The following is a 7,910-nucleotide window of genomic DNA, read 5'->3' as shown; positions in this document are numbered from 1 at the left end:
TTATCCTGTAACTCAGTGTGGATGTCTTTCAGCAACTCCCAAGTTACCAGCTATTCATTTTTATCAGCCTGAATAACTCTCCGTAACTCACCTTTTACACACCATGATTATGAATTTCTGGGACACCCAACACCAGTTCATGTGGTACTCTGCTGTGAAATTTTGCTGCTTGTCCCTATCCTCCTTTCTCTCTCTTCATCATTGTGTGTTTTTCCAGTGGCTGTAGGGCAGCCCATAGGCTCTGTGGCATATTTGACACTTCATGAAGCTTACATTTGTTCTTGCTATGTAATAGCATAATTTCAGCAAAAAGCATTAACTCTTCTCCATGTGCCATTTTGCAGTTGATCAGTTTTGGTACATGGATATGAATTTGAATCCTTTTGAGCTGAAATGATCTTGAACTTAGATTTCCTTCAGATGTTCTGAGAAGAGTGCTCTGACCATTACACTTTCCTGCATGCACAGTGCCTGTGACCACACTGTATGAACATTGATTCTTTGGACAAATTAGAACATACTCATATATTTCCAGGATAGATGCCTGTCAACAGTAAGTTTTCTAACTTAGTATACAGTTGTCTATAATTGTACCTGGTTTATCTAACTAAAGCGGGTTAATCTAACCATATGTTCAGCAGAACTTCAAAAGCAGAGTCAGAACTTTATTTTTTGAAACTAGGACTATTGCAGATTTCAAGCACTTACAGGGTTAACTATATCTTAGAATAGGCTTTATGGGAAATTATTTAAAATAGTGTCTTACAATAAAAAGGAAAATCTGATCCTACAAGCAGCAGCAGCAGCAAAATTCAAAGCAGATTTGTCAGATCAATTTGTGAATGGAGAGACTTCAGGACTGAATCAGTGGAGACCAGAATTTCAATTATAACACTGGTAGGTACACTGTAGCATTCTGAGATCAGAATATATCTACAGAAGCACTGCTATTGTATTTCAGGCCATACAGTCATAGAATCAATGAGGTTGGAAGACTTTTAAGATCATCAAGTCCAACCATTATCCCACCACTGCCAAGACCACCCCTAAATCATATCACTAAGGGCCTCATCTACATGGTTTCTGAACACTCCCAGGAATGGTGAGTCTACCACTCCCCTGGGCAGCCTGTTCCAATGCCTGACCACCCTCTCGGTGAAGAAATTTTTCCTAATATCCAATCTAAACCTCCCTGGCGTAGCTTGAGTCTGTTACCTCTTGTTCTATTGCTTATTTCTTGGAAGAAGAAACTCACACCACGACCCCCTCACACCCCCCACAACCCCCCCCCCCCAACCTTCTTTCATGTAGCTCTAGAGACAAATAAGGTCCCACCTGAGCCTCCTTTTCTCCAGACTAAACAACCCCTCAGCCATTCTTTCAGCCATTCCCCACAGGACTTATTCTCCAGGCCCTTAATCAGCTTTGTTGCTCTTCTCTGGACCTGCTGCAGTTCTTCAATGTCTCTCTTGTAGTGAGGGCCCAGAACTGAATACCGTATTCAAGGTGCAGCCTCACCAGTGCCCACTACAGGGGGATGATCACTGACCTGGCCTGGCTGGCCACCCTTATTGCTGATACAGGCCAGGTGCCATTGGCCTTCTTGGCTGCCTGGGCACAAACTGGCTCACGCTCAGCTCCATCAATAAGCATCTGCAGGTCCTTTTCCATTGACCAGCATTCCAGTCCCTCTTACCCAGGCCTGTAGCATTGCATCATGTTCTTGCGACCCAAATGCAGAACCCAGCACTTTGCCTTGTTGAACCTCATACCACTGGCCACAGCCCATTGATCCAGCCTGTAAAATGTATTAACTTGAGAATTCTTACTGCACTGCTTTCCTTTCTTGACTCACATGCCCTATGGACTCATAATACACAAAGCAATGCTTTGGTTAGGAACAATTAGGTAGAAATAGGTAGAAATACTAATCACTACATTAGCTAGCCACAGTAAATCAGAAGCATACTGGGGTGGGATCAGTGTCTTTTTTTAGACCTCCGTTCTTCTATCACAAGTTTTTACTTCCCTACCTTTGGCAGTCAGATGATATGAAGATTAAGCTTGCTTGTCCTGCTTGTGTCTGTATCTTCTGTTGATAACCATCCTGCTTGCATCCCCTCAGTAAAGGCTCAGCTGCCTTTTCTCTGCAGAACACATATGTGCTTTAATCTGAAGGCAAGCGGTTTCTGCATTAAATGTGCTGGTAGAGTCAACAGACAAACTTGTAGTTGGCACAAGACTGTCTTCCTGCTTGATTTATCAAGTGAAAAATCTTACCCTTCACTGGTTTACACTGGCTTCTCTGCTTGGAGGAAAGGGTACTATTTCGTTTCTCTACATCTTGTACCATCATCTGTTTTTTCAAAGCAGCATTGAGATTTTTTTTATCAATATGTTGTTGATGAAAAAAATAGCGTGACGTTGCCAAGGTTATGTTTACAGATGGAGTCCTTAAAAATAAGGTGGAAATGCATGAAGGAGTTAGGAAATAGTTCTCAATTAGTTAATTTCGCTCTTCCTTCAGGCAGTCTGAATTTACCAGGTTCTAACCCTCTATAATTTTCACTGTACGAGCTACGAAACAAAAGCAGCGTCTGTTGGTCATGTGTAGGCAACTGCTTTGGGAGTTACACTAAACCTTCTGGGCGGGTGACCGGCTGCCTAACCCCATCTCCCCTGAGCTGCCGCTGGTGAAACAAACCTGCTGAGAACCGTCCGTATTCACTCAGCAAACCGCAGTCCCTGCGATCGTCCCCCCCGGGGGCAGGCAGGCACCTTCTTCCATCGCGACACCCTCCTGCCCCGCAGCCGGGCTCTGTCACGATACCTGCCCTGAGAATCCCTGAGCCGACACCCTGCTTCGGCACGCAGCGCCGGGCTTCCCGAGAGGTCCCCTCACACCCCGCAGAGCTTTCCCGAGAGGAGGTTATCCGGAGCCTTAAACCTGTTCAAAATCCTCTGAATAATTCCCAGGATGATCACTTCTTCTACTGCTGCAGGTTTCCCATTCTTCTTGTCCCTCAGACCGATGTGAAGGAAAAACTCAGCCTCCCTAAGTTGCCACACCGAACTGTTATAAGGAGCTAGCGCTATTCACGATTTTTCTGTGGGGCTGCTTTCTTTATAAGCAACTAGATTTTAGCAGCAGAAATATCGGCTTGGCTCTCTGCCTAAAAAGTGGAGTGAAATAAGTGTGAAGCACTTTTTTTTTCTTTCTTTCTTTCTTTTTTTTTTTTTTAATAATAATTTCTTTGGGGTATCTGATTACTGGTCGGTGTATCTGGCTGCAAAACTTTTGAGGCAATTCCCTTTCCAGACCGATTCCCAAATCGTGATATCGACCCGTGCCTCATTAGCATACTATTATTAGGATGGGTTTTTTTCAGCTCTAAGACTGTTACAATTTTCGAAATTAAGGTGGAACCCCCGTATAAGGCGAAGAAAACAACTGGAAAAATCAACAGTTCCAGTTGAATTTCAAGTGGTCAAACAGATCGCGCGAGTGTGCGTGGGGAAAACTTTGGACAGCCGGAACTCGAAGGAGGGCAGGTTCACCTTCCCAGGAATAATTTCTCCGACTGCAGGTCCACCTAAGGACCAGCCTGGCAGAGGGTACCCTTCCCCAGGGACCGGGGCTGCTACCTGGTCCCTGGGAGCACGGCAGGTAAATCCCAGACAGCGGATGCGGTCCAGCACTCACTGAAACCAGTGTCAAAACTCCAGCTGCCTTCAGTGAGATGGGGATCCGCCGACGGTCGCTTCGCAGACCCGGAAGCCGGCACTTTGCCCTTGAGCTGCGAGTACCAGCGAGTCAAAGTGTCTCTGCAGCAGGCGATTTACCTGCGAGAGGATTCTGTTCCCTTTCCTCGCCTTGCTTTGATTCAAAGAAAACTTTGGGGTACTTTTGTCAGACTGGGGGGGGGGGGGGGGGGGGGGCGGAAGGGAGTATGAACTTACGCTAGACGAGCACGCGTTTCTAAACCCGTGTGAAAGGCGAGTATTTTAAACAGCAGTACCGGCAGAAGCAAATGAATAGATGGGTTTTAATGAGCATTGGTGTACAGCAGGGCAGACAGGGTACGGCAGCAATCAGTCACAAACCATCCGGGACTCATCAGCCAGGGCGTCGCTCTCTGACTTCTGATCCCTCTGCTTTACACAGACCTCTCGTCTGTCAGAAGGTTGTTTTCAGTAAAGTGCTTTTCCCGAATATTTGCTTTTAATAGTTTTTCTGTCGGCTTTCCCCCACTCCCCCACCCTTATCCCCAGCAGGTTTTAGTGTTCGCACTCACGTGGAAAAAGCGCCAAGCAACACATACAAAATAGCGGTAGCGGTGAGCGGTCAAAGGTGATGTGAAAAGCAGTATACAAATCGCCGGGTTGGTTTTTGTTTTAATGAGAAACTAAAGAATTCAGACGCTCATTCACAGCTTGAGAGGCCAGGTCACGCTTCAGTCCCTCCTGAGGCATTTCCCTGCCATGTGAAATATTGGGATGGACTGTAAAAGTGTGAGGAGGAAGGTCAAGTGATCGTCAGTTAAAGGAGCCCTCCGCCGTCAGTGCCGTTTTCATTTAAATTCCCACTAATTAATCTAGCTATTTAAAGCTTACTCTTTAAACAGCGAGCGTTACACGTCCTGAGCCCCCGCAGCTCGCAAGGTTCCAACGTAACCTCTTTGCCCACCTCTTTCGGAGCAAGATCTACAGGACAGCGGGTCAAAGGTTTTCGGTCTCTCGGGGGGAGAGGGTGAAGCGGACTTTTGTGGCGGCTTTGCCCTTCTGATTCCCCCAGCCGCCGGAGGGCTGCAGCCCTGCAGTGGGACTGTCTCACTGGGCGCCGTGTCCCGCGGGACCTTCTGGCCGACCTCCCCAGCAGCGGGGCTCCGCGGGGAGCCCGGGCTGAGCGGCCGCCCCGTGCCGCAGGCTGTCGGGAGGGCTGGGAGACCTCCCCTGCCGGGTCCTTCTTCCAAGCCAGCCACTTTGGCCTCAGCTGTGAATTTTCACATCACCGCCTCTCCGCCACTAGAGATAATTAACGACGACAAAAGCTCTTACCTGCTACCTGGCTCTCAAATTATCTGATTGTACACAATATAAACACAGACACCAGAGGGATATGGTCATGAGATCTATCGCGTTTCCGTGCTGCAAGCATGTCCCAGATATCGGCATCCTCCCCGAGGGAGCCTCTCTCCTCCTACCACCCGCCCCTTAGGAGTGCACCAGGACGGAATGGAGGGAGGCCTTGCCCTCGGGGCTGTTACTCGCGGTTTGTCCTAGCAGCGAAGCGGCAGACGGGGAGGCGGTCGGGCAGATCTGCGAGGCAGCGACCGTCAGAGCAGGAATGGCCGAGGCAGCGGTCATCGCCGGCGCTGGTTTGATGGGTACCGGGACGGCGGGCATGGTCTGAGCCGGCGGGTGGCAGAGAGCCTTTACGGGCACACCGAAGGGTCCGTAGTCTGGAGACACGGGCACGCCGGCCACGGAATCCACCACCCCCACGTGCGGCCACACAGAGCTCACCACGCTGCTGAGCTGGCCTGGCACCGGGTAGCCCAGATGGTGCATCACCGAGGCCAGCGGCAGCCCGCCGGCCTGCAGCACGCCCTTGTAATCTCTGCCGATGATGTTCTCGATGGCGAAGGGATGCTTGAAGCCGGAGGGCTGGCTGCTTCCGTAGGGCGAGAAGTGCGGCAGCCTCCCTACGGATGCGGCTGCAGCCACGGCGGCCTCGGAGCCCACCAGCCCCGGCACCTTGCCCGAAAGAGGGGGTGGCGGCGGCGGTGGGTGCGAGTGGAAGTAGTGCACCATGTGCGGGGCTGGCGCCGTGCTCTTGCCGGGGCCACCGCCCCCCGCCCCGCCGCCCGCCCCGCCGCCGCCGGGCAGATGATGCTCGGGGCGCAGGACCTTGAAGCGCTTGCGGCGTCGGAGGAAGCTGCCGTTTTCAAACATGTCCCCGCAGTCCGGGTGCAGCGCCCAGAAGCTGCCCTTGCCCGGCTGGTCGGGGCGGCGCGGAATCTTGATGAAGCAGTCGTTGAAGGAGAGGTTGTGGCGGAGGGAGTTCTGCCAGCGCTGCGTGTGTTCCCGATAGTAGGGGAACCGCTCCATGATGAACTTGTAGATGTCGCTCAGGGGCAGCATCTTCTCTGGAGAATGTTGGATGGCCATGGCCGTCAGGGAGATGTAGGAATAGGGTGGCTTCTGGTCGCTGTACGAGCTCTTCCCCGGCCTGGGCATCGCCGCCCCGCCGCAGCCCTCCCGCGGCCGCACCGTGTCAGGTCGGCACTGCCCTGCCGCGCCGCCGCGCCTCTACATCATGAGCGCCACCCGCCCGGCCCACTCGAGACCGCGACGCGCCCCGCCGGCGGGCTCCGCTCACGGCTCCTCCGGACAGCCTCGCCCAGCGGGAAGCGCTCTCCACGCCGCCCTGCCGCTCGCCGGAGGCACAGCTGCCGCCCGGGTAGCGGGGCCGTGGAGGGCGCGGGGCCAAAGCGGGTCGCGGCCCCCTCTGGTGTCCTCGCTCGCCGCCGGAGCCTGCCGAGTCTCCCGTGCTCCCCCGCTGCCGCCCGGCACGCTCTGCTGGAGTTGGTGCTCCGCACGCACCGAGGGCGCGGGGGCATGGAGTTACCCCGCACCGCTCTCCCCTCTCACCGCTAAGTCCAGCGTCCCCACTTATAAGTTTGCAGCGGTGGCGAGGGCCGGAGTCGGCGATGAGAGGAGGAGGTGAACGGGGCGGCCGCCGCCGCGGCTGTGGCGGGGCTACGCGCTCGGGCCCGGTTTTGTAATGGTGCCCGAGTAGGGAGACCCCCGCAGCTCCTACTCTCTCGCTATCACATGACAGCGTCGCGGGCACTTGGCGTGTCGTGGAAAAGGAGCGAGGAGAGGCTCATGGCTCCCCTGTCGCTCACACCTCCTCATCAGGGCGAGGTGGGGCCAGGGGGGTGAGGAAACAACATGTGAGAGCGGGATCCGCTTTCAAAACACAGGGCAGACACAGCAGCCCCAGCAGGGAAGCTTCCCCCCCCCCCCCCCCCCCCCCCCCCCACCTCCCAGCGCCCGCATCCACTTTCCTCCTTCTCGCACCCTCTCTCCCGCTCAGCCCTGCTCCGAGCGGCGAAGGTCTCCCGCGGGCACCCACCGCGGGAGACGGAAAACGGGCGAAATCTTTCTCCGTCCCAGGGGCGAGCTGTGCCAAGCGTACCCTGGGAAACGGGCTTCAAGCTAACCCCGGAACCATCGAGCGAGAAATAGGGGCCCTCTGAAGTAATTTCTTACTATCCTTTATATCTCTTTCATTGAACTTAGAAAGCTACTAAAAACCTAGAACAGAACCGAAAAAGGTTAAAAAAAAAAAAATAAAAATCATTACGGTCAACTGTTGTTACCGGCCGCGATGCAGCTGGTATTAAAAAAAAAGGAAAGAATCAGCCAAATATCCTCAGTAAGCTTCGAGGCGAGCTACTTAGCGCCAGTGTTGATTTAGACCGGCTCATTAGTAGGAGTCAATGAACAGTGCAGCAATTCACATCTATCCTTCAAGCGCCCTGCGCTGCAGCGGGCAGGCTATGAATTTGAGCGAGAGGCAGGGAAGCCGGCTCTCTCTGCTGCAGCCAGAGCTGGGACCAGAAACCCTGCTCAACGCCAGCACCCGCCAGAACTCAGTTAGCTAGCTGCTGCTGTAGAGGTGTCGGCCTTAAAATGATTAGTAAGGCTTTTACTGGATAAATAAAAAACTCGAAAGAACTCAGTACTACTAACAGAGAAGGAAAAAAGGAAAATAAGAATAACCGCTCCTTTCAGCCCACTCTCCTCTCTGGTGCCGGCCTCTACGCTCCCGCCGTCGGGGGGTGATGGGAGCATCAAAACTGGGTGCCCCTCTGCGAGTCGGGCGCTGCAGATGGAAGTGA

General features: G+C 53.1%; 1 protein-coding gene across 1 annotated transcript; it reads right to left on the bottom strand.

The window, feature by feature from the left end:
- Positions 1-5,214: 5,214 nt before the first annotated feature.
- FOXB2 (forkhead box B2) lies at positions 5,215-6,240 on the bottom strand. Its single transcript, XM_061456372.1, has one exon. The coding sequence runs from the start codon at positions 6,238-6,240 to the stop codon at positions 5,215-5,217; it is 1,026 nt and encodes a 341-aa protein (XP_061312356.1).
- Between the last annotated feature and the right edge of the window lie 1,670 nt (positions 6,241-7,910).

This window comes from Pezoporus flaviventris, unplaced genomic scaffold, assembly GCF_033815535.1.
Source record: "Pezoporus flaviventris isolate CSIRO_AGI_PZ_B2104156 unplaced genomic scaffold, CSIRO_AGI_Pfla_v1 ptg000022l, whole genome shotgun sequence".
Taxonomy (NCBI): domain Eukaryota; kingdom Metazoa; phylum Chordata; class Aves; order Psittaciformes; family Psittacidae; genus Pezoporus; species Pezoporus flaviventris.
Note: the sequence above shows the minus strand (reverse complement) of the source record. Positions and strands in the feature narration are given on the sequence as shown.